Source organism: Balearica regulorum, chromosome 5 (genome assembly GCF_011004875.1).
Source record: "Balearica regulorum gibbericeps isolate bBalReg1 chromosome 5, bBalReg1.pri, whole genome shotgun sequence".
NCBI lineage: Eukaryota > Metazoa > Chordata > Aves > Gruiformes > Gruidae > Balearica > Balearica regulorum.
The window spans coordinates 51,542,002-51,568,534 of NC_046188.1; the positions used below are offsets into that span (position 1 = coordinate 51,542,002).

At 40.7% G+C, this 26,533-nt stretch overlaps 1 protein-coding gene across 12 annotated transcripts in view; it reads left to right on the plus strand.

Moving 5' to 3' along the window:
• The window catches only part of TSPAN4 (tetraspanin 4), a 468,762-nt gene that overhangs the window by 156,500 nt on the left and 285,729 nt on the right, over positions 1–26,533 (plus strand). For 11 of the 12 annotated variants that reach the window (XM_075754869.1, XM_075754876.1, XM_075754871.1 and 8 more), the window contains one exon: positions 6,367–6,441. The exons of the other annotated variant lie outside the window; for it this stretch is intronic. In XM_075754869.1, coding sequence (XP_075610984.1) covers positions 6,367–6,441 — 75 coding nt within the window. The remainder of the gene's footprint in view (positions 1–6,366; positions 6,442–26,533) is intronic. 12 annotated transcript variants of the gene reach the window in all.

Below are 26,533 nucleotides of genomic sequence, written 5' to 3' on the forward strand. Positions count from 1 at the left end.
GCCCTCACCACAAATATGGCAAGTCCTACTGCACCTGAACAAGAGGAGCAGGCAAGTCCAGTGATGGTAACCAGGGCTGGCCAAGAGTGCAGTGATCCAATGCACGGAGGTGAGACAGGTCCAAGATCAAGCTAGCATGTTGCAGTCAGAATCAGCAAGGTCCAGGTCCAGGCACAAGCTTGTGTGAACTCAGGCAAGGCCCAAGGGCTTGAGCTTAAGTGCAGCTCCATAGCAAAGGGGTAAGGGCCCTCCTAGAGATGTCTCACAGAGCTTTCTCACAGCTGTTTCACAGCAATCTAGTCTCAGCTTATGGTTATGTTGTTCTAGGGCTGGCACAGGCAGCCAGGCCCTCAGGAGAGAGGGAAGAGGTTGCAGAGCCTCTTCTGCACCCAAGTTTAAAAAAAAAAAAAAAAAAAAAAAAGACTTCTAAGATTTTCACACACAGAAAAAGAGCTGCAGCCTTTTCACCTAATGTTCCCAGTGGCAGGCTGGCCAGGGCACTCTCTAGGACTGAAAGAACCACATTCAAGACTCTGCTTGTCCTCCTCACAGATCTCAGCTTGAACCTGTCTTCTACTCCCAAAATGAGTATCATCTCACCAGGGGCTTGGTGGTTCTTAGCAGAGATTGTTTCTTTCCTATTCCTTTTTTTTTTTTTTTTAGACCTGGAATTCCAGCCTGGAGCTGGAAAAACTTTATGAAAGCCAGGCAAATGATAAAACCTCTTTAATTTTAATTTATCTCAGCATTTGTGTATTGTGTATCACCACAGGAAAGAACGTGTTCATCTCTAGCGTGGTACTGTAATGCCAGTGAAAAATGTGCACTCAACCATAGGTTGACATTTTCCATGCTTTAAGTGCTGGTATCTAGTCCCAGAGCAAAGAAAGCCCAACTGAAGCAGGCATAGCTGGAGTGGCTGGGGCAGGATGAAATCTTTATCACCAATCTTGCTGAGCAGAGGCCAGCCAGAAGGGTGTCCCCCAGGCACAGGCAGAGAGAATCATAACTCCTTCATTTCACAGTGCCTTGTATCTGAGAAATTCCCTGAAAACTCCTGTTGCCAGCAGCAGTGCTGGGTATTGTGGGAGAGATGCTTAATGAATTCCTGGTAATTTTGTCCTTGCCAGTGCTGCTGTTGGGGATGAATCACAATAGTTCAGTTGTCAGTGAAAGCTGGAGAGGAGGGCAGGTGTGGTCCTACACTAATGTCCTCCCCGTTCTCATCTGTGTTATCTGTCCCTGCTCTCAGAGGTCTCAAGTCACGTGCTGTAGTGCAGGATTTACCTGCCTTATTATTTTAAATATCTTTGAAGTATCAGCTAAGATCAAAAAAACCTCGAGTGTTCTTTAGATAAATGGTTTGCTCTTTGTAAGCAAAAGCAACAGATTGAATCATCTTGACATCTTATAATCTTTCTCGTTTTGCATGTTGAAGCTTAAATGTATTGCAAAAGGCCCCTGTCATTTTTCTGAAGTCTGCTTGAGTCTCTGCGGATGGCAGTAATATCCTCGCTTCCTTGCAGTCTCATTTCTGTATCTAGTCCTGTGACTTTCTGGAGCCTGATGTAAGGTTTTGTTTTCCTCAGGATGATGCTGGCTTCTGGACAGTTTAGGGATACCTGTTACTAAATTACATCTGATGAGGAAATGTGAAAAGATCAAATATGGCTTTATTCTCTGGAATACCTCAGCTACATGAGTTGCTTGAGGGTGGAGCTGGGTGATTTCTTGTCAATCATTACTGTCCTGTTCTCCTTGGTACTACATCTCTGTTCAAGATCCTGGAATGTAGTATTTGTGTAATGAGTTTTCCGGCCTCAGCTCTAATCTTACTTACTTGTGAACAATCTGTATACAGCATTGACACAAATCATTTCTATGCCAAGCTAATGTGCAGTGCAAGGGAAAACATATTTAGGTGGCTGTGTTGGATTTGGAAGCCTGCGAAGCTCATCATTCCTACCTTGTCTTATCAAATAGTAGAGTGCAGCATTCTGGTACCATGCAGCCCATCAGGAGTAGATGTATTTCTGTCAAGGGAAAGAAAGAAAATTCAGTCTCTTTCTGCTCTGGTGCTCCAGGAGATGCAGAGAAGAGAAATGTGATCCCTGAGGATCTCCACAGATAGTGAGAAGACAATATATAGAGAAAGTGAAAATCAGCTACAGGACGCCATACCCTGAGGAATTCCAGATTCAATTGACTTTTGATACCTCAGGCTTTAAGCTGTCTTTCGGTAGTAGGCATTGTAGATGATGCTGTTTTCAGCTAGCAGACAGCACCATGTGGGCTCTCCCAGGAACGCAGGTTGTCAATAAGTGGTCAAGTTCTTATACCAAAATGCGTTTTTTTAAATAGAAAATGTCTTTTTTCCACAGAAATGTCAGAATTAATGATTCTTTATTAATGGTAGGAGCATTTTGTCAATCATTCCCACCTTGAAATGAAAACCATTCAGTTAATAATGCTGGAAGGAAATGTTTCACAAAGGACTGAAAAAGTACCCATTTTGAATCCTGGTGAAAAACAGAGCCTTTAGTGTGCCAGTATTTTGCTTTATAACTGTTTTCTGACAAGCTTGCTCTTGATAAGGAGTCTTACACATCGGGGACATGAGGAGGTAATGACTATCTAGCCATTGTGTTAGATGTGTCTGCGTGTGAGACTGGTGGTGGTGGTACATAATTCCTCTTGCTTAAAAACATGCTCCCAGGTGGGAGCTACCTGCAAAATGCTACTAGTTAGAGCTTCTCTCCAGCTGCGAGGGCAAGGACTGTGGCTCACGTTGCTGGTGTACAGATACTTCATAATTCAGGTTTGGAGTGTTCCCCACTCCTTCCAGTCGCCTGGCTGTCCCCATCAGCTGGCTCAGACCTGCTCTTAATCCTGAATTTCAACCAAGGCTACCAGGGCAGGGAGGCCTTGACCTAGAGATGTCTTCCCTCCCAGGAGACAGACTGCCCTGTTAGTTGCCTTAAGGGCATGATGGAAATATCATTCATTTAATCTGATCTGTTTAACCTTGGCCGTACTGCCATTGTGCTTCAGATTTCTGGTTTGCATTTGTGATACTTTTTTGTTCCTCCTGGAAAGTGAGCTTGCTTCATCAGTTGGAGTGGCTGCTAGAGAGCAGTGAATTCTGCCTTTGTACCAGGTTTTTTAAGAAATTTTTTATGATTCTAAGATGATTGGATGTGCTTCAGTGTCAGCACTGGGTATGCATTTTTAAGAATGCTGTTGAGACTCCCATACAAAAAATCAGCTAAGCATGTTCCTATGATGTTATTTTACAGTATTAAAGAAAGTATTGAGTGCAGTAATATTAAATAAAACCTTTCAAGTAATTTATCAAAACATTTTCAGGACTTCCTTCCAGGACAGGTAGAACTTAAACACCAAGCAAAGGAAGGGGACAGAAACATTTTTTTTGACATCTTACATCTCATTTGCTTTAACTGGGACTAGTTAGGCTGAATAAATAATCATAAGCTCAGAGGCTTAATTTTTGTTGAAGGGAACTTCTGTAGCAGGAGTTTGAAAAGTCACAGTGTGATTGATGTCAAGTAAGCCTGAAGTTGCAAAGGCTTTGAGCTTGTTATCTGCAATAACGTGAGTTAACCTCAGTGAACAATCAGCAGCTGTAGTAATGGGATAACAGAGCATCCACATTTAAAAAAATGTAGATGATGACAACAAAGAGATCTTGAGGTTTTTTTACCCTTTGAAAGTGAAATGAAAAAGTTTAGAGAAGAACTTCGTGGTTAATATTTTGATGGGGCCAGTATGGTTTTAAAAATTTTCAACAAAATGGATGCTAACATTCTTTATTAGTCTGGGTTTTTGGCAGACATGAAAAAATAAGTTCATAAACCAAAAACATTAAAAACCATGAAAAGGGTAGAAGCCATTTTAGTAATGCTGCCTATAGATATGTTTTGTTAAGTGGGCAGTAGGGCTGCTCCTCTGCTTCAGGCAAAAGTCTAGAATTTATTTCTTGGTTATGTGCCTGGTCACTTGTATATTTATATGTAGATCTCTGTGCTAAAATGCAAAAGGATTTACAGCAGAGGAGTTAAAGTTGTGGTGGTCTCTAAGAATATAAGTCAAGCAAATTCTGTCTCCAAGAATGTAAGTCAAGCTAGATCAAGCGATACATAAGACACATAAACACTTTCTTGGATTAGAAACAAGGCAGAAACTTTGGATAGGTACATTGTAGAAACAATTCCTCCAATTTTAATTTTACTCAATTTTTTTGTTGGTTTTGCTACTTTTGCCATTTGAAACTGGAACAAACATCGAGTTCTGTTTGTTCTAATAAGCTGGAAATGAAAATAAAGACACATTTGTCCCAGTGAGGTCCTTTTTAATATGTAGTTCTCCCAAGGTGTCTTCTTGTTCATGCCTCACTTCTATCAAATCCTCTCTTGAGGGCTGCTGGGAAATAGAGTTTGGATGCATTCTTCCAGTTGAGAATAATCTGTTTCTGTACTATGGGTGCACTTTGGATTGAAGACATGGGGAAGCCTATTTTGTGTCTTGCATGGCACTTTAAGCTCTGTGCCTGATGCAGTAATGCTGTTTTAAGCAGCAGAAACGTTCAAAAGTGGGTACAGACATGGCAGTGCAATCAGTGGTTCGTAGTCTTCTTTCTCTTATAGGATTACTTCTTACTTGAAAGATCTTCTGATGTGGTACTTGAATTGCTTAATTTATGCAATAGGGTTTTTTTACCTTCTCAGTACTGTCCTTGAACTGAGAGTGTGCTTAAATGGGAATGAATGGCCCTATTCCTTCTGTCTGTCTAATCTAATTAATCTATCTCATTTATTCAGTAATTAGAACATACAGATTTTTTTTTTTTTTTTTTAACTCGTGAAGTAGAAGACAGGAGTGCTGAACATCCATGCTTGTTCTTGTAGAGTCTGTCTGGTTGAATAAAACACATCCTCCAGTGCCATCATCTTCACTTGAAACAGGTGTTTGAAGTTCACCCTGTTGGATGACTTTGAACTGAAGACAAGGAAAGCCTACTGGGAAAATAAGTGTCAAAGGCCTTGTAGGCCTTTTGAAAGAGTTAAATCACTCTCTGATCTCACTGGTTTCAGTCAGGCTATTAGGTCTTTAAGCATCTTGTCTTTGAGGATTAGTCTGAACTCTTAATTGCCCATTCCTGATGGTTTCTATCACTCTAAGTGCAGTAATCCTGCCTTAAACAATAACTAGGGCAGTCATTGCATTGGCATAAAAACTTTTGTTACTCTGCTTATAACGTTCTCCACATTAAAAGCTTTCCCTTCAAAGCCTTTCAGCCAGTCCATAATTGGGGTGATGGCGGCATGAGGAGCATGGGCAAACCTGAGCAGAGCATCACGTGGGCAATGACCTTACCTGGGATGGAGGTTTAATTTTACTGCTGTCTTGTGCTATGTGCAGTCATCTCAATCTTTTGTACAGTATGGTCCCACTAATGACACCCCTTGCTGTTCTACTGATTTTTTTAAAATTTTTTTTTAATTTTTAGTTTATTTAAACCCCTCCAATTTCTGTATGTATGCAATTTTGGGGATATCTCAGCTTTCATTTAAAAATAGAAATTAAAAAATAGTCTTTGGTTATAGAGAAAAATATTAAAAGCATAACTTTCTAAAAAATCAAAATATTAGGTAATAAGGTTATTCTAATGCCTCAGTGTTTTATGAAAACATTTTGATTTTAGGAAGCTGATTTTATTTCCTTTAGATTAACTTGGCAGTATTAGTTTCTTGTATTTTCTGTTCTACAACAATTCCCCCCCCCCCCCCGCAATGAATTTATACATTACATATTCTGGGTGTGTAGAATTTATGTATGCATCTTTTTTTGAGTCTCAAGTCCATGAAGTGCTCATATCTGATCCAGTGTTTAATGTGATTCAGATTATGCAAAGAAGCAGATAATGCTACCCTGTTCTAATTAAGTGCTTGAACATGGGCCTAAGTGGAAACATGCTGTGAGGGATGTTCAGAAGTGCCCATGGGAGAAAGGAGCTTAAGTCCCATTGAGAGTGAAAAGCTTGATCCTACCAGCTTGAGAACGTGATGTCTCCCTCATGCTCTGCTCCCACTGTTGTTGGCGGGTATTGTCATTCTGATGACTTGATGAGCCAAGCTACAGGTTTCATGCACCATACCTTTACAGTCACACTAATTAAAAGTCTTATACCTTGCCAGGTTTTTCTCTATTAGGTTTCAATCCAGTAATTTTAGTCCTGTTAATGAGGTGATCTCTTTTGTCCTTACCGAAAGACACTGTTAGAGAGAGTTGTTTTCCTTGTATTTTGCAAAAGATATGGCTTCTCACACACAGGCTCCTGTTTTGCAGGTCCCAGGTTTGCAGAGAGGCCACCTTGTCAACTGGGGTCACCTCAGGTGCTCTGATCTCCCATTCCTGCGTCAGGTATGTGAATGGCCATGATCAATTTATTGATCTAAAATAAAGTTCTGAGTGGATAATTGCATTTGAACTTCAGTCTCAGTGAATGGCTTTCTAAAGATTAGAAAAGACAATCTGCAGGAGCTATTATAATTAATACAATGGATCAGGCTGTTAATAGAGATGTTGCTTACTCCTGATGTCGATTGAGTTTCCTTGTTTCCTGCAGAGTGGGATGGCCTGGTAAGACATTGTGCTGAGCCCTTTGGGTGAGGGGACTGAAGTGGACATTGAATTATTATCCCAGAATCCTCTTTTTTCCCCCCCCCCCTTAGATTACTGGCAAACTAATCTAACTTTAAGTGATGTGGGTGCTGTTTACCTGAATACAGAGACCAAGTCTGTTCTTTCCAAGCCAGATAGCTTTTTTTTTTTTCCATTTATGATGCAGGCTGATGTATTATGAATCTTTAGTGTTTAAGAAAAAATAATAAAAATAAAATCCTGTCTACTAAAGTCATGTGTGAAATGTGTAAATCTTCATTCTTTCCCCCTTGAAACTCTGTCTTTTTCTGCACAGTCTATGTATTTTGAACAGGGAAAAAACCCAGCCCAGTCCTTCCAATCATGTTATAAAAACCATGGAGGTGTTGAAGAACATGCTGTGGTTAGGGAAGGACAGATAAACAGATTTAAAAAGAGGTGCTGCAGCATCTGGCACAGTTGCCGTAAGTATACAGTTGATCACCCAGCAACAAATGACTAAGCCACCGAGATATATTTAAGATAATCTCACAGAGCACAGCCGCTGAAATGGAGAGAAAGGAAGAGGACAATACATTGGAGTTTACTTCAGCGCTCTTTAAAGCTCTATAAGGCAAAATATTTCTGAATCTTCTGGAAAAATAAAACTACCAATAAAACATTGTAATAACTTCCAAGTGGCTAGATCTGAGGCGGTGAAACATTTAAACAAAGGGTTAGTCTTCCCCCCTTCTTTTATTTATCTTAAATACTTCTTATTTTGGTCTCGTTTAAACAATTACAGTGGACATAGTGACCAGCCCCAAACCCCATTTGAAAGTCAGATTTTTGTCAGAAATCTGGAAAGAAAAAGAATTTCTGGTTTGCAACTGAAACAAAAATCTGCGTGATAGCAAATGGCAAGCACTCACTGTTGACAAGTTACCGGAGACACTCACAAAAGCAATCGCCACTGCATGGTGTGCCTTTTAACTGGGAGTTGCAGGTGATTATTTAAATGTGTGTAGGTCTGTGGACTTCTGCAGCACATGCAATCTGAGGATTTCACCAAGATCTGTGGTGTGAAGTGGAATTGAAGTCAGGCATCTGATGTTAATTGCTATTAACTTTTGACTCGGGTATTCTCATACTCTCAAATGCTGGTGTCTATCAGGAATTTTTGTGTTGCGTGATTGTCAGTGACCCTTCTCCTCCAGCTCCTAACTCCTTGGTTCTTCACTGGAAAAGATATTTTGCTTTTATATGTATCTATGATTTCCATGTTAGTTACAACTGGAATTAAGATCTGTGCTATATAGTTAACATTACCCTGGATCAGTTGAATTTATTCAATCAAAGCTCAGTGATTTATGCTAGAAAATAACTTTTTTTTGGTCACTTTTTCACCCTTTTGTGTTGTCTGTGAATATCTGTTGTTATTCCAGGCCCCTCAGAAGGGCTATTCTGTCCATGTAGGTTTTACAGTTAAATGGAGCAGGTTAATTGGGTAGAGTGATCATAATTTACCACCTAATAGAGTTTGTAATTGGACTAGGGGTTTGTTTTGTTTTCTGAATTGTGTCGAAACTTGAGCAGCTTTGCTTTCAGTTCTCAAACTGAATTATAGGTTTAGGCCAAGGAGATGCAGCAAACACAGACTTTCAGCAGCTGGACTGACCCAGTTTTCTGTATTGCCAGTGACAATTTTGTTGGTTTTGTGCGATTATATATTTAACTCAAGCAGAGCTTCCAATAGGCAAGGATCAGAGAAGAGTAGGAGGCTTCTTTGTCTGCTTTGTTACTGCAAATATTCACACAGTATCACTGTATAATTTAGAGGATACAGCTCTTAGGGCCATGTTTACTCCCTCATCCTTACAGCATTGTGCACAGCACTGCTGTATGAAATGTGCAGGAAAAAAAACAAAGTCTGTTTATCTGCAGAAAAAAATTATATTGAGCCTTTCAGATTGTCTTTACAGACCAAGGACAAACACTTTTTTTCCATGGTATAAGGGTTTCTAATGAAACATGGCGAATGAGTGCTGGGGGCATCTGTTTGGGCTGATAGCAAATGTATTTGATTATGGATATAGTAAGTGTTTGTACTTTAAATTATATAAAAGAAGTGTGAGTTTCCCAAGTAGTATTTCACCATTGAAATCAGGCAGTACAAATTGTCATCTTAAGTGCAGTGTCACTAGGAGGTGAGATTTAGCCAAAATGGCCACTTCTGATGTACAGACGAGGAGGTGAAGTGGTGGAAAAACAGCACACCATCATCTTCCTTTCACTGGCAAAAAGGGAGGGAAATGTCTGCCTGTGTCTGTGCAGTAAGTACTTAGACAAGGAATCTAGACCAGAAGCTGTCAGGTTGTAGACTCTGAGGGATTTAAAATGGTCTTTGTGCCATGAAAAGAGGTTTTGCCCACATTGCCTGATGGTAGGAGTGGAGTTGTTGTGGAGGGGAGCAATGCTTTGCTTTCCCTACCAGTTTTTGTTTTTCTTTAGCTCTTCTTGCCTCACTACTGACAGGGAGACTGGTTTGCCATGCTAAACACCTTGGGGCTGACAGGATGGGGAAAACCTACAGGCTCCTTTGACAGCTGTAATCAATAACAAGTGAAAAATTTCACTTTGAGAAGCCCTTTTCCAACCATAAATGGCAACAAAAGTCATGAAGGTGAAACCTCAATTTTAGACCAAACTTTGAAAGCGGAGGACCAGGAATCTGAGCCCAGGGAAAATATTTGCAAACCGAGTTTCTCTCTGCTCATCTGTGTGCATCTCAGTCAAGGAAAGAACCGCACTGTGCCAGACAGTCCTCAAGAATTCCTTCCTCAGACAGCTCATAAGCTGGAGCTTTGCTTAACACATCCCTGTGCTCTTGAGGCAGAAACAGGGCTTGCTGTGAGACCTTTCATTATCATATTGCAATCTTCTCTGAAGGTCCCACTCACCTTCTGAGAGATGCTGAATTTCTTCAACTCTTCTGAGAGTCACTGGGAGATGAGGAAACTTCATTTATAACATCTAGACAGAAGGAGGGATCATAATTAGCTTTTTAACCTAACAGGTCTACTTTATTTTTAAAAACAAATAAATAATTTCTATGGAAGAAAAAAAGTTTTTTTCCAAATAGATTTAATTGCCAACAAGCCACATTGAAAATGGAATAACAACTTTTAATTATGATTAGGGATAGACAGAAATTCCCGGAGTGCCTGGTTAATCAAAAACAGAGACTGAGTGCAGTATTTTTCATGCTGTATTATGGTGACAATGGCAAGTCATTCGGAAAGCATAATAGGAAAAGTTAAGTCTAACCGATACGTTCTTGTTTTGTGATTTTCAGTAACTATTAGTATGGGCTCTTACTGTCATCTTTGTTTTGCAGGAAGCAATGCAAGTGAATAAATATGGCTGTATCCTGTATTGCTGTTTTACGCTCAACCTAGCTGCTTATTTGGTTGATACGGAGTTTTTATTCCCTCTATGTTATGGGCGCAGCTAGGGAATTTGGTGGTAATAAAAATACAGAGCTCTTGCAGCAAGCTTTGTGCTGATAGATCTCAATGTTTCATGAAGTATGATTAACCTCACATTGCAGATATGTAACAGAGAAACAAGTTTGCCCCCGTGGTTGCTTGGCTGGCAGGAGAACTGGGATGGCGATCCCTGCCCTGGAGTCTCAGCGCAGGGCTCCCTCTGTCTGGTTGTGCAGCCTCTGCTTTGGTTTGTTAATAGAACTGTCAGTGGTGTCACTAGTCCTGAGGACGTGGGGAGGGTTTTAGCTTTTTGTATCTTTTTGTCAGCATTAAATTCATTTTAAAGAAGAGATACAAAATTAGCACGTCCTTTTCTGTTAGCTATCATACGTCCTCTGGAAGCATCTTTGCCAAATGCATAGAAGAATGCAATTAATGGCAACCCAAGAGGTTTATTATCTTGACTAGCTTATTTCTGAAGTAGTTTGACATTATATTTGTCTGACTTGTCTGTTGTTGTAGGGAGATTTTGTTTTATTACCCTTGAGAAGGCCAAAATGTTAAACAGGAAATATAGGAGCTCCTTTCATTAATTTTTTACTATGAAATGTGAACTCACAGGCTGGAGTGTCAGCTGTGTGGTAAAGTGACATCTGGGCTTGTGGTTGGGACAAAATGGTGGTCAGGAGATTCAGATTTGATTACAAACAGTATTCCAGACCCTCTGTGGTAAGCTACTTATACCTCAATCCTACAAAGCAGTTTTAAGCCCTGCACATTCTACCTCTTAAATATGAAATTCAGGTTGAGCTTTGTCTTCCTCTGGCACTGCCAACATCCCAGCATCTGCAGTCAGCGTGTACAGGCACTGCAGGGAAGGAGTGAACTGGAGTGAAGTTGGGTTCCTGCTCCCAGAGCAGACTTAGCAGTAAACAGTAGGACAGATGTAATTTAAAATACCCACTGGTGTTGCTGCTGGATGTGTACTGTCAGTAATGTGAACTATAATGGTAACTAGAATATGTTAACAAGGAGTCCATTTAGTTGGAGGAATTAGAGCCATTTTTATGTGGTCATCTTTGAAACTGAACTTGTTTCTTCTTCAGCCAGTCCAGACATGCTTGATATCAGTTGAAATCTCTTAAATTTAATGGTTTTGGGGTGCTTTTGTAATAGTATTCTGGTGTCCAGTCCTCTCTGCAGCGCTTCATGATTTCCTGGTTCCACGTTCATGCATGCACATGCACTCTCCATTTGGGAACACAAGTTAAATATGTGATGTGATTATGATCTTTGGGAGGCACTATAAGTAGGAAGGTTTTTTTGAGTGGCTAGGAGAAAGCTCAGAGAGTCAGACTGGAAGCAAAGAAAACAAATTGAGAATAGATTTGGAGTTTTCTGTGTGTGAGTGCACTATTTTACTTTGCATTGCCATTTTGAGTCAAAGGAGATGAAAAGCTTCTGATTAATAGAAGCCTGGATGAAGAAATGTGCTTTTGGAGTTCTGTAGATCTTGAGCTTGGCAACCAAAAACCTGTCCCTTTATGAAGGAGCTTTCTGCATATTAGAGAAAACTGTAAAGTAAATGAAACAAGGAAGTAGGGCAGGCATATATTATTAAGCATGTTTTGTGTGAGTAAATGAATATCCACAGTTCTAAATGAAGTCTAAAACTGAGCTCTGCAAACATAAATTGCTTTATCTTAATAATATGCAACATCCAAGAAAGCCTCTGCCTTCTGAGGAGAGAAAAAATATAGGAAAATTTACACCTTTTTGAAGCAAAGATAATTGTGCTTTTGCTTATTTTAATTACATTAAGTAGGTCACTCACATGCTTAAAACTGGAAGATTTAGGAAAACTTGGGAACTTGGCATAAGTGCAGAGCCAGGGGACCTTTGTTCCAGTCTCCTTTGACAGATCAATCTGTGTATTGGTCCAGTATTTTAGCATGGACTGCCTACAGTCAGAGAGCGCGTTTACTTGTATTTGGTTTTTTTTAATCCAGACTGGTGTTAGCACTTCTTTTCTGGGTCAACTGATTTCATTACAAACATGTTTGTTGCAGTCAAGCTGTCTTGTAGCAGTGGTGATAAAAAGATAAAATCAGGCTTCTGAAAACAATGGTGAAAAGATTGGCTCGGAGTGGATAAAGACACTGAAAACAGGAACAACTTCATGAGATCAGAGATGGTACTGAATATTTGCTTTCTGATTTAGGGTGTGTTTTATGGCTCTAGAAGAACGAGGCAAAAATTACCAGCTCAGTTAGGTCCTAATTCCTTAAATGGGTGGCCCCATCTTCCAGGTGCTTAGGATGCTGCATGTCCCTTGGGTACTGGAAAAGTCTGACCTTTGGTGTCATCTCAGGAGCAGCAGAGCTCCGAGCTCGTTTATAAACTGTTCTTCCCCTCTTCAGCCTAAGTGGTAGACCAGAACTACTCTGAAAATTTGACTAAAGGGCTCTTTTAAAATATTTGGCTACAAAGAGACAAAGTAGAGACTACTAAAAGAAGGACTTCTGTCTGAGCTGTCTTTGCCCTGTTTCGCTAGTGTAGATACAAACTGGCCTTTAAACTCCTTGGAGACCCCCAAAAATATGGTTATGGAGGTGATGCTAATGGGTATAATACATCTGGAAAATACTAGCATTTCTGAGGTGATGGGTTTTCAGGTGTGGCTTATGTTACCAAAGGCAATTAAATGGGACTGCAGTATACAGAATATCTGTTTCAGAAAAAAATCTTTAGCCTCTGCTTTTTATGCATCTTCTGCTGCTTCTATACTTGGTGAGCTTTTGGGAAGCTGGGTGAATTGCACAACCTGATCAGTGTTATCACTTTTTTAAAGTTTTTTTTTAAGGTAACACTTTTTTTAAGTGTTATTTTGTCGGCTTAACTCTACAGATAATGGGCAGGTCATGAAAACTTTTTCCTTTAAGCAAAGAGGCTGAGAGAGACTGCTTTGGAGCATCAAAAGCTGGAGCTCTGCCAGTGTAACCTGAGGAAGTTGCAATGGTGGGGAATCTTTCCTGAAGCACAGGAAAAGATAAGGGAAGAAAAAGAACTCTGTGCTGTCAACAGAGAAGTTTGCATAAAGCACACTCTGTGGTGGAAACCTCTCTTCACTATGAAGCCCAGCCTGCACCCCTCTTTAAAAGCAAATGGCAGTTATTGGCAGCTTGAAATTCTCAGTGGTTCAAAATAATACGGTTTTATAAGCATGAGATAGGACGTTTTCCTTCTTTTACAATAGCAGGTAAGCTTTTTCCCACCTCAGTTTGGCCAGGACTTCACCAGGCACAGAGAGGAGGGAGCAAGGCAGTAAAGAGGCAGAACCTCTGTTTTTTCTTTTTGGCTGCTCGGTGTAGACTCACAGTGAAAGATAGGAGCCACACTAAAGTCCTGATCCACAGTCCTTTCAATTCAAAGACCCTCATCTATTCCAAAAGATTCGAAACAAGCTCCAAGCCCGTCTCCTTCAATCCATCTCATAGTATTGTTGGCTGGCCCACTCGGGGGAAAAAGATATTAAAATAATATTATCCTGCAGCATGCCCCATCAGTGATACATGCCCTGTCAGTGATACATAACCTGTCTTCCGCTTACCTGGTGTTGAGCAGCACCGAGTCACAGCTATGTTCATTAGCTCCTTGCCTGATATAATGAGACATCTTCCTCTGGTCTCAACCCGCAAACTGTTATGGCAGGTTACTGAAGGCAGAAATGCTGTATTCTCTTTATAGCCCTGCCTATTCCTGTCCCTATTTCTCCTCAATGCAGTGGATACTTTTCCTTCTCTGGTTTCTTCTGTAAGATCACAGTTTGTAGTGGAAGTGACCTAAGTAGGCATAAAGACTTAAAATGAAGTTGAAACAAAATGAGCAAAGCTGTAGGGAAAGTGAATTTGATTGGAAGGTTTTCTTTGTGTGATCCACCAAATCCTAAGATCTGTCTACTCCTGGGCTTTTCCTAGGATAAACTATTTTAGCTTAATTATATAGATATAATCCCCTATGAGGACATTTGTTCTGGAGTAGGAGTCTCTATGTAGAAATTGAGCTCTTGAAACCACTTGAAAGTATTTATTCTGCAGTAGCTACTTTGATTAATTTCTAAGCGTACCAGGACCTACAGTGATTACAGATGGCATTGCTTCTGTACCTGACTGCTTGCTTCAAGTAGCTCAGAGAGCATCCCCAGTAATGAGTCAGGTTCAGAATTGTGCCCTTTCATTTTATTTAAATTAGCAGAAGCAAACAATCTTCTTGACTCTTCATCTAAAAATGCGTACCACAGATTGAAACACTGCACTGTGTATCTGTGTGCTGACTCCACAAAACTCCCACCCTTTGCCTCCATCTCTTTCGTAACAGTAGAGTTTAAATGTGGAAATATCTCTCAGGTCAGACAAGGATATTTGCCTCAGAAAATGAGAGGGGGAGGTCAGGTGCATCACATGAAGCAAGGCGTGAGGGAATGAGATGTGTCTAATGGAAAAGACTGGAAAAGGCAAGGGAAGAGTACTGAGGAGGAGAAAACCAGAAGTAAAGGGAGTGGAAACAGAGGAGAAAATGTGGGGAGAGGCTGCAAGATCCTGGTGAAATTGAAACGAGTAGTTGTTGATACACAGGAATTGCTCAGTGACTTTGGATAGGCCGGGCTCCCCACTCTTCAGAGCTGGAGCTCTGCTGGCTTCCCTGCCACGCTGTCCCAGTTTGCTTCAGCAGAAAACTTGACCTTCATCACTGAGATGTTGCCGTCTGTCACAGCCACCCACTGGTCTGTGGATTATTTGTGCCTGTCTAAAGGCACTAAATGCCCAAAGTGTGAGCTCTGCTCTTGCTCCAGGACTGATGCTGTAGCTCATCTGGGGGCCAAATGGTAGAGTCTTGGTCCAAAAAAAGCCCAAAAGCAGCTCCTATAGCTCTCTCCAAGGTCCCCAAAGGAAGGGGGCAGCCCTCAACTGTGCTGCACCCAAGACCGTGGGCACAGTAGCAATATTTAAAACTGAAAAAAAATTAAAGCTGTTCACCTCTGTGATATCATTCATCTAAGGACCTTACAGTTTTATCATTGTCTGGGTGCAGCTTCACAGAAATTTGGTGACATAGCTCAGCTATTTCCAATAAGAATGAGTAAAGATGCTAAAGGCCAGTATCTACGGACTGAACAAGAGCTAGGGATAACTTTCAGCTTGTCTGAGCACATGGCCCCTGCCCCTTCCCTTGGGCAGTATGCACAGTTACTTCTCCATGAAAAAAGTCTTCCCTCTGCATGGAGCTCATGAACAGCCTTGTGTTCTTTGATGTGCTAAACCACTGCTTCCTTATGTTCTTGACATTCTGCTTGCTGTCATTTCATTGCCTGCAGTTCCGGTGAACGAGCATCTTTTACTTGGCCAAGAGCTGACCTGGCTTGTCTGTGTGCAAATGCCTGTGGTCAGTTCTCAGAGAATCTGCTTTGACGCCAGGTGGAGTCTCTCACTGAAGGTCTTGGCTTCAGATCAGCCCCAAGAGCTTGATATTGCTCCCTTTTCTGAGGTCAACAGAAATTAGTTAATCCTTATTTGGTCCTGATTGTTTCAAAAGGTCTCCCTAATCCAGGACTGTTTGGCTGGATAGGAGATGGTTAAAACTAACTGCCTGCAAACAGATGTGAGTTCACCATCAGCTTTCATTTATGCTAAGGGGCGGAATGTGATACATATATTAGACTATAGCACTGACCAAAATAACTTCAACACTTTACACCCAGTGAGCAGCTGAGGAACGTGGTGGTCTGTTTAGATGTTGCTGTCTCCCTGCAGTCACTGTTTAGACCTAAATGACAGAAACACAAATAAATTCCTGAAATCAAGATGTCATTGCAGTTCACGAACAACACAGGGTCAGATGTGAAACTGATGGAAGTTACCATAGCTTCATTAAAATTTCATTTATGTTTGCATTATTTTAGCTGCCTGATTTCACAGCTCTAATTTAGAACGTGGCAATGCAAGTAACTTAATCAGCTTAAGTAAGGTGGCAGTGGACTCTGCTGTGGGGAGAGTTAGCCCTCTTAAATCAGATGTGCTGTCAGTAAAAATAATTATGTGGAACTGCAGCCTTAATAGAGTGATGCAATTTTATACCAGCTCCTGATATGACTGGTAAATTGTAGCTAAACTTTAATTTACCCACCACCCCCTGATATACTGCGTATCATAATCATGAAAGCTCCTCTCATCTGAAAATGGTCTTAAGACGTATCAGTATGAGTGCATTAAAGGTAGGCCAAGAGCAAGTCATATATTCCGTATCACGAATTCACAAGCTAGTTATCTCCTGCCAGTGGAATTATAAAAGAAAGTTAGCATTCTGGAAGTCCTTTCCATAGTGCAAGTGCATGTTGCATTTCTATTAATTTAATAATTTAAGCCTTACCTTTAATAATTTAAGCCTAACTTTTCTGAAAGTGTGGATATGCTGTTTGTAATGGTTTTGGAAGATGCAAGGTCTGTTTATGGGCTTAGTTTCAACATGTCTTTCTGTTGTTATAGAGCTGTTTCAAATTTAGTTTGAGGGTAAATCTATGCAATTCCTTCATATCACCTGAATAATGCTTCTAGTGTCTCTGAGCTATAAGGTGGTTGTTGGGGGGTTTTTTGGTGTTTTGGGTTTGTTTGTTTTTTGTTTTTTGTTTTTTTAATTTTGCCAAATTATCTATTGCTTTATAGTTTAATAGAAACTTCCTGAAGGACTGAAGGGAGCTTCAGTTAACAGTATTTTTAAAAATTTTGATAGTGTGCAAGCAAAAGATACTTTATCTGAGATGAAGGGTTGTCCTGGTTTTTGCGTTTAGTCAGCCCTTAGTTAGGATTTCTGGACATGTATGTGGCAAAGATTTAGATCTTCTTTGCCATTTTGAATTAGTCTAAGTTTCTTTTGACTTCAGCAGGTACTCAATCTAATAAAGGCACGCATGTCACTATAAAATTGAAGCAGAGACAGGAAGTAGGCATTTGTCATATGGATGAATTTCAACAAGCTTGATTTCATATTGCTTTTTGAAAAGCAGTCTAGTATGATAAATGACAGTAAATGAAATTCAGCTTAACAATTGCTTTTTTTTTTTGTAGCAGAAGACACAATATTTAAACCTAAATATAGAAAATATTGTTATGAAGCATGTTATGAAGATTTCTATGTGTATAAAGTGTTCTCCAAAGCACTTTGTATAACACAAGGTCTTGCTAAGTAAGAGCAATTTTGCCATTGCATAGTTCTGTTGCAAATGTGGAAGCATAGAAAAATGGAGATTCTCATGACAGATGTTAGCCATGTCCCTTGATGTACATCCGGAAAGTCTTTGCCCTTAAATTGAAATGTCCTCGCAGACATTAACATATGTTGGTTGGTCACTGATTTCTCTGCCCCCTCTCTTGCCAAACGCATAAACAATGTTTATCTTCTGACCACAATAGGTAATCTCTATAATTTAAAAGTATGTATTGCCAACGTCAAAATGAAGTGGCCTGCCAGCAAAGCTGAAGGAGGGCAATAGCTCTTTGGGAAGAGAAAAAAGGACGGCCAGATTATTTAGCAGGGAGTGTTTAGTGTTGACTATCTCCATACCATGCCTTCATTCCATGAGACAGAAAAGGTAATGGAAGGAAGGACTTTGACTACTGGGAAGTCTTTCCAGCTATGGGAGAGTGCTCCTGAGCTGTCTGGGTTACAGAGGATGCAGCATGTATACGAGGGTGCAGACTGTCTCATCTCACCTAGTGCATGTGGACAATGAAATCAGCAAAGGTAATGTGTAATCTATGGAGAGCAGCCTGTGGAGCTGCTACTGCTAGCTGAACCACCTCCTTTAAAATCTTTCTGGGGCACGTTGTTCAATGCATGTTAGCAGAAATACATTTATTAGTATAAGGACACAGAAAAACCTTTGAATGTACTCATCAAGATCAGTCATTCTGAACAGGGAGAAGTCCAAGTATTCTCTCTGTCTCCTTGTTCTATGGGAAGTCTGTGATAGAGCTAATTGTGACAAACCCAACTTTTAAACCAATTCAATATCACATCTAGGAAAACATCAAGATACTTTAAAGCTTTATTTGTAGTCAAGCAGGCATTGTGCAAAAATTTGTATAAGCATACTTGCTTCAAAATATATTTGTATTTCTGCATGTGTATATACATATTTTTATTCCTATCAAAAAGCAGACTGTGAAAACATGATGTTCATTTTTTAGAAGCTTGGAGTACAGTGGTCCCTCATATTCCTTATGGTTTCTGGGTGTATTATGTCTTATTTTTCCATACTCTTTTGTGTCACTAAGGAAGAGGAGCAAAGGCCAACTTTGGCAGCAACCACTTTCCTTTTGAGAATCTCTGTTCTTTGCTGCGTGTCAAGACAATGTTATGGGATGGTTTCTAAACCAGATTAATTGAGTTCAGAGAAAGTTCCCAAGCTTTGCAGAAGCTGTCAATTTGCATTTTTATTTTTTTTATCCCTTTTGACACAATGTAGTGTCAAAAAGAGTTCAAACTCCAATATGACAGCACGATGGGAAGGTGTTGTGCCTTCTTTCCAATTTAGAAGAATTGCTTTCCAAGTGGGAAGACCTCCAGCATCTCCTAGTGCTGTGAAGAACACAGCAAGTACAAAGATGGTTTGCAGTAAATGTCTCCAGGAGGCCTGGTGAAACCTGAATTTGACCATGGCCGAGCAAGTTGAGACCCTCCCCCATATGACATGCCTCACACGATGGGACTACGAAGAGCAAATAATCTGCTTATTATATCTATTATATCTAAATTATATCTAATTTACTAACAAGAAAACTATATTTGCTAATAGTTAATGACTTGTTGCATTATGTTTCCTTGCAAATGCTGGTCTCCTGTCCACTATTATCTTCCTCTTAGGAAAGCCCTGAATATGAAGGGAAATACAGTTCCAGATATCCTGGCTGATTTGTTCTTTCCCTTGGACACAGCTGCAGAGTTGCTCTCTCTGTGTGTAGTATTAATTCCTACCTCTTGCTTGGAGTGGGATTTAGATCCCTCCCAGGGTGCATCTCCTGTTCATCCCTGTCCACCTACGATTGTTGGTGTGATGAGGCATTTGGGCATAGTTAGGCTCGCTGAAGGAGTAAATAAAGCTTCCTACAGGTTTTGTCAGTCTCTCATGTACCCTCCACAAGCTAACTGCTCACTTAATGTTGCTCAGTCTCTAGACAATTTTGAAATCCCTGTGGCTTCAGATCTGGGTGTCAGTGAACTGTATATGCAATTTCTTAACCTTGAACTGTTGTTTAAACTTGTACTTCCCTAACAGAGCACAAAAATAGGCACTTAACTTTATGAACATGCTTGTAGGCTTCAGTGCCTGTGAAATCAGATTGACTGCTGCATCAGTTTTAGGAAGAATTGAAGGACAGCTATTTACTCCCCCCCCAAAAAACCCCCAAAAAACCCCAACCAAAAACAGTATCTTGAAAGGATAAGGCTTCTTACTAAACTTAAGGAAAAGTCATACCTTTCTAAAAGCATACATTTCAGAGAGAACAATGATGAGGTGGGGAGTGGTTGCTTTGAATTTTGCTTTTTAACTTACATCTTCCACTGCGTGCTTTAGACTATAGTGACAGAATCCATCAGGCATAATGGAGTACTAGCAGGTCCCAGCTCTTGCATTTGCCTCCTGTCCCATTGTGCTCAGTATTCTGGGTGGTGCAGAAGCTGCCATGTAAATCCTTGGCATGGCAACAGAAATGCCATCCAGTTATGCCACTGACTGGTCTTTCTTATGCTTCATCTAGTTTTCTGATTGTATTTCAGATTTGTTAACACCTGGTCTGTCAGTGGTAATGACAGCCATAGGTGTTTATAGGCATATAGCCATATAAGTGTATAAATGCATGTATGTATATATACTAAATACTTACACAGTAATATTGCATTATGAGTTACCATCATCTGTGGGAGTGGGCTACCAGTGTTTTCTTTCATAGCATTGATTCTCAAAGTGCCCTAAATGAATGAATGAAAATGCATTGACTCAGAAGGCGCAAATTCTAGCGATTGTGCAGAAGTGAACCAGTTTACTTGACAAGTTCAATTTTGAAAGCAATCTTTTTCAGGGCACTGAAAGATAACAAGTGAGAAATCCTGCCCAGGAAGCAAGAGAGACTCAATTTACCAACTGTCAGACACGTGGCATTAACTTTAAACAAAATGAACACCAGATTCTCTGAGGTTTGAGGCTTCGTTGAAGTCCAAAAGTCACATACCTATATTTGAATGACGCAGAGGAGTGGCCTTTGTGTGACAAGCTTGTTTTTATCTCCTAAAGTAAAATAATGGCATCCATAAAGGTGACTTTGCTACAGGGAGGACTTACAACCTAGATGTTGAAACAAATATAAGATGTGCAGAGTAATGAATTTTGACTGATCGCATTCCTCGTTTCCCTGTGAAAACCTCCTCCTACATTTCATAGCATGTTTCAGTTCAAATGCTGATCCTGTTCGAGGGTGTTTCCAATTTAGTTTGAAGAAAATAAAAAAGTGATGAGTGTTGAGAAAGATATAATGTATTCAGATGTAATATTCTCTCTTGTAGTCTTCACGTAGTGCTTTGAGTATTAGAATTAAAACCCCTCTGGTTTGGAAAGGTTCACGAACTTGTTGAGACAGAACATGCAGAAACAGCTGTCAAAGCTTACAAACATGGTATCAGTTTTGGGGTTTTAATTGGGGGTTTTTGCGGGGGGAGAGGTTGGGTTTTTCTTTGGGATTTTTTTGTGGTTTGTGTGGGGTTTGGTTTTTGGTTTGTTTTAAAAATTTATTTTATTTTTTTAAAGCCTCAACAATCTGGCTGCTGTGTTGGATGTGCATCAAAAACTTTTTGGGTAAGCTGACACATTTATACCTCCCAGCTTGGAAGCTGGGTCTGTACTATTTCCATCAGTTAGGGGATTTTGAAGAAACTGCCAGGCAGGTACTTTGCAGAAATGCAGGACATGATGGCTGCAGGGTATGGCACACTGCAGGCAAGAACAGCTGCAGAATGGCCCTTATCTCTTCCTGCCCACTGTATCCAGTGGATGTGCTGCTCTCACTTTGACCCAACGGCACTGCTCCCAGCATGTGCCAGGCCTTGGTGTGAGCTGTGTTAAGCCTAAACCTGAGCAGGAGCTGAGTAAACAGTCACAATCTGCCTCAAAAAAATCATGCAAGCATGCCAATTCTGCCAGTTGCATTCGTTGAAGTATTGACTTCTACAACAAAATGAGAGGTTTACCTACAAAAACACAGATTTGCCACAACATAGCTGCACTGAGGAGAGTGATTGTGCACCAGCGTGTGCTTCCTGGGGGTCTTGTCCCCAGTGATATCACCACATGTAAGTAAGGAGTAATTGCTTGTGATGCAGGTGGTTCCATTTCGAATTCCAATAATGCTTTAAAAATAACATTTTACAAGATTAAATTTTAATTAAAAAGTCAAAACAAAGCAGACAAATACAAAGGGAAAGAAATGGGGAAAAAAAAAAGATCAGTGTTCAGAGGAAGATTAGATTATGTTTTGATTTTGATACATTCCTCTGTTTTCAGCCGGAAAAGCCTCCTACTCACTACGGGGGAAGGCATTTTTCAAGCCCTGTCTTGCAAGTTGAAAATTTAAATGCAGCATTGTTGTGGGTGCAGGTGACACTGAAGAAGTGAAACAGAACTTAAAATATAGATATAAAGGACCCTTCATGAAGTAGGTTTAGGTGAAAAGTAAGACTCCAACCCTGTATGCTGCTTCTTTGATCTTCCTTCTGATGGAGATTACACCCTAGCAAATTCAATGTCAGGATCAGATTATAATCTATGGTTTTAATTTGCTTTACTGTTTAACATGTTGTGCATCTTCTTGAGCATGGCAGTTCCTTCCTGTTTTGATGTGGATATAGGAGGTACAAAATAGGTTTGCTGTTAATAGGTTAACAGTACGGGATGAGAGAAAGACGGAAAGAGCTATTTGTGATACATGGGAGTGTGCTTGAAAGAGAATTATGTGAGAGGGTTTAAAAAGTGGTTTTTGCATTCTTCTATTGGTTTCTTGTGAGGATTGGTAAACGTTTACAAGGTATGGGATAGCCACCACTAATCAGCAATAGATTCGCTGCAGCAATTTGAAAAAAAAAAAAGAGTTAAAATATTTTGTGTTTCTACCTATTTCTCTGGAAATGGGTTTGGGTAGAAGGTTTGTGATAAAAGGTTCCTGGTGTTATGGATTCTCACTAGTAGCCCTTATTGTGCCATGTTGAAGAATGTTCCCGTTTTGTAGGGACTAAAATCTGGGGATGCAGCTGCAGGGAATGACCTATGTTGGTAGGTAGAGTGGAGGTGAGGGAGATGGCGAAGTAAACAGATACTTCTACTGCAAACCGTATCTTCTCTTCCAGAATAGACACTAAAGACAGTTCGGGTATTTGGAATGCTAATAAGATAAGAAGCTTTTTTTTATTATTCTGTTAAACCTATGTGATCTCTAGAACGAAGCACATCTCATTGTGTTCTTGAGTCTATATATGAATCTGTCAATTTTTTAGCCTTTAATCCTGTAGATTACAAAGACAGCTGTAGCTCCCAACTGTGCTAGATGCTATTGTACCAGGGACTGTACAGACATACAGTTATAGAAGAGCTTTGCTTCAGAGATCTCATTTTGTGAGCAGATTAGGGCACTCACGAAGTAAGTAAATGCAATTGAAATCTAGTGCTATGATTTCCTGGATGCCTGCGTGATTTTGAACAAGGATTTTATGTTCCTGGATCAACAGGCTGGAATTCATCTGAGCCATCTGTATAGCCTCTGCCAAACTAAGCAAGCACTTTGTTCAGGAGGGAATAGGCAGAGCAGGAGATGTGGAGGTGTTGCACTGTACATAAGGGAGAGATTTGATTGCACAGCCATTACAGTTAGTAATGATGTGGTTTAGAGGCTCTGGTGAGGATTAGGGGAATGGAAAACAAAGGAGATGTTGTAGATGGTGTCTATTACTGATTGCACAGCTAGGATGTAAGCACTGATGAGTTATTCTACAGACAATTAGAAATTTCTGGATCAGTAGCCCTGGTCCTTATGGGAGATTTCAACTTTCAACACAGTGATCATGAAATGGTTGAGTTTAAAATTTTCAGTGTAATGAGAAAAAAGGGCAGCAAAGTTGCTACCCTGGCCTTCAGAAGAGCAAATGTTAAGCTATTCAGGGAGCTACGTAGATGAGTACACTTGGAATCTGCTTTTGAGGGCTTAGGAGTCCATCCATGAGTGCTAGTCAGTCTTTAAGAAGCACCTTTTAGAAGCACAGGAGCAGGCAATTCCACTGTGTCATATATCAAGCAAGAGATGCAGAAGACCAGCTTGACTGAACAGGGAACTCCTCGTGGAACTCAAGAGGAACAAGAAACTGTATGATCTCTGGAAAGTGAGGTCAGGCTTCACAAGCAGATTACAGAGCTGTGGTTCGTGTATACAGGGAAAAGTCACGAAAGGCCAAAGCTCAATTACAGTTAAAACTGGCCAGTATTGTTTCAGACAACAAGAAGGTCTTTAAGTCTGTTAATAGCAAGGGGAGATCTAAAGAAAACATTGGACTGATACTTGTTGAAGATGATCATCTGACTAATAGGGATGAAGAAAAAGCGGAGGCATTCAATGTGATTTTTGCCTCAGTCTGTAATAATACTAATAGACCTTGGTCTGCCCAGTCCCCTGACTCAGAGAACCACAAGTGCGGGAACAGTGACTTTCCACTTGTGGATACTGAAGTTGAAGGGACCAGCCATATCAGCTAAATGTTCACAAGTCCATGAGGCCTCATTCCAGAGCACTGAAGGAGCTAGCAGTTGTTATGGCAGAACCCCTCTTGATCATCTATCAAAGGTCTTGGGAGTCTGGGGGAGGTCCTGGCTGACTGGAAGCTAGCCAATGTTATTCCAGCCTACAAAAAGGATGTGAGGGAAGACCCAGAGAACTACAGACCTGTTAGTCCGATGTCAGTTCCTGGAAAAATTATGGAGAAGATTATACTGTGTACTATTGAAAGGCATTTAAAGAACAGTGCAATCATTGGGCATAGTCAACATGGGTTCGCAAAGGGAAAATTCTGTTTAAAGAATTTTATATCCTTCTATGATAAGATTACCTGCCTAGTGGATGAAGGGAAGGTGGTAGATGTAGTTTTTCTGGATTTTAGTAAGGCTTTTGACACTGCCCCTCACAGCATCCTTCTGGACAAGGTGACCAACTGTGGGATGAGCAGGTTCACAGTGAACTGGGTGTAGAACTGGCTGAAGGGGAGAGCTCAAAGGGTTGCAGTGTGGGGCTACTTCTGGCTGGTGACCTGTCACCAGCCGTGTTCCTCAGGATTCAGTTCTAGGGCCAGTCTTGTTCAATATATTTATCAACAATCTGGATGCAAGAGTTGAATGCATCAACATGTAACTTGCTGTTACATTAGCAAGTTTGCGGATGATACCAAACTGGGAGGTGCTGTTGGCTCTCTTGAGGAACAGGAAGCCTTGCAGAGGGATCTAGATGGATTGGAGCATTGGGCTGTGATTAATGGGATGAAATTTAATAAGTCCAAATGCTGGATCCTACACCTCAGATGGAGTAATGCCGAACACAAGTACAAATTGGGAGAGGAGTGGCTGGAGAGAACCCTGCAGAAAAGGATCTTGGGGTACTGGCTGACAGCAGCTCAGTACAAGTCAGCAGCATGCCCTGTTAGCCAAGAGGGCAAATGGCACCTTGGGTGCATCAAACACAGCATAACCAGCCGGTCAAAAGAGGTGATTATCCCACTGTATTCAGTGCTGGTGTGGCCTCACCTTGAGTACTGTGTGCAGTGCTGGGCCCCGCAATTTAAGAAAGGTGTGAAAGTCCTTGAATGCGTCCAGAGGAGGGCAACAAAGCTGGTGAAGGGGCTGGAGGGAATGTCTTGTGAGACGCGTCTAAGGAATTTGGGCTTGTCTAGTTTGGAGAAAAGGAGGCTGAGGGGCAACCTTATGGCTCTCTACACCTTCCTGAGGAGGGGACGTGGAGAGGGAGGTGCTGAGCTCTTCTCACTGGTAGCCAGTGATAGAACTCGTGGGAATGGTTCAAAGCTGCAGCAGGGTAAGTTTAGCCTGGACATTAGGAAGCATTTCTTTATCAAGAGGGTGGGCAAACACTGCAACAGGCTTCTTAGAGAGGTGGTTGATGCCTGAAGCCTGGCAGTGTTTAAGAGGCATTTGGACAATGCCCATAACAACATGTTTTAACTTGGTCAGCCCTGAATTGGTCAGGCATTTGGACTGGGTGATTGTTGTAGGGCCCTTCCAGTGGAAATAGTCTATTCTATTCTATACCCTTCAGATGTTCTCTCTCATCTTATGGACAGTATCAAGAACAGATCAGATGAACTGTCTGAAAGGTGCTTATTTCTCAGTGCTGACAAGAGGAAGGGGAATAGCAGGGAAAAACTTAGATTGCACATCAGAAGTTAGATGACAGGAGACTCACCCTGTCTGCTTTTTGAAATACTATTAAGATGGTGAAAAATGGGAAAAGAAAACAAAAGCAATGAGGCAGTATGCACAGTCACCAAATGAGCAATGGTTTGAGAGAATACAGTCTAGTGTTTTAATCCTTGAAACATGCTGTTTGTCTGGAGTCACCCAAATGCCTTACAGCATCTGGGCAATCCTCTTTAAAGCATAAGCACATGTGAAGGCTATGCTAGAAACAATAAATGAATTGTCTGGACCTGTGTCCTGACTGAGTGTAACACAGAGACATGAGAGATCAAGGTTTCTTGGAGGAAGGTATCTTTTGAGCCATTTTAATTCTATATATTCAGCAAATGTTTCTGAGAAAACCCTATGTACTTCTCTTTCCTCTTCTGTCAATATTTATTTTAATATCTATTTTCTAGAGAGTTATAGTTCATTGTTTTCTCTGCTGTATGTCTTGGCATTGGCTAAAAATCCAGTGATTTTAGGGCAATGGCAAAAGTAAAGGAAGATCTCTGGAAAGATCTGCCAGAATTGGACTGAAATGTGAAAACATCTCTATGTCTTGTAAACCCAAGCTTATCGATATGTGGAGGAGTATAACAGAGATAGTGTCAGCTGGGAGCTGGAGAGTTATTACACCTTAATCACTCTTTTCTTGCTTTGGGGAAAAGAAACAATTCCTCAACTGGTCATCAGTTTTGTTTAACTGTTTTATAGAACAAAACAGAAAAAAAAGATCCAAAATTAAGGGTGAAATAAGGTTTTTCAGGATTATTCAGGTATTTGTTGGTTTGGGTGTTTGTTTGTGGTTTGTGGCTCGTTTGTTCATTTGGTT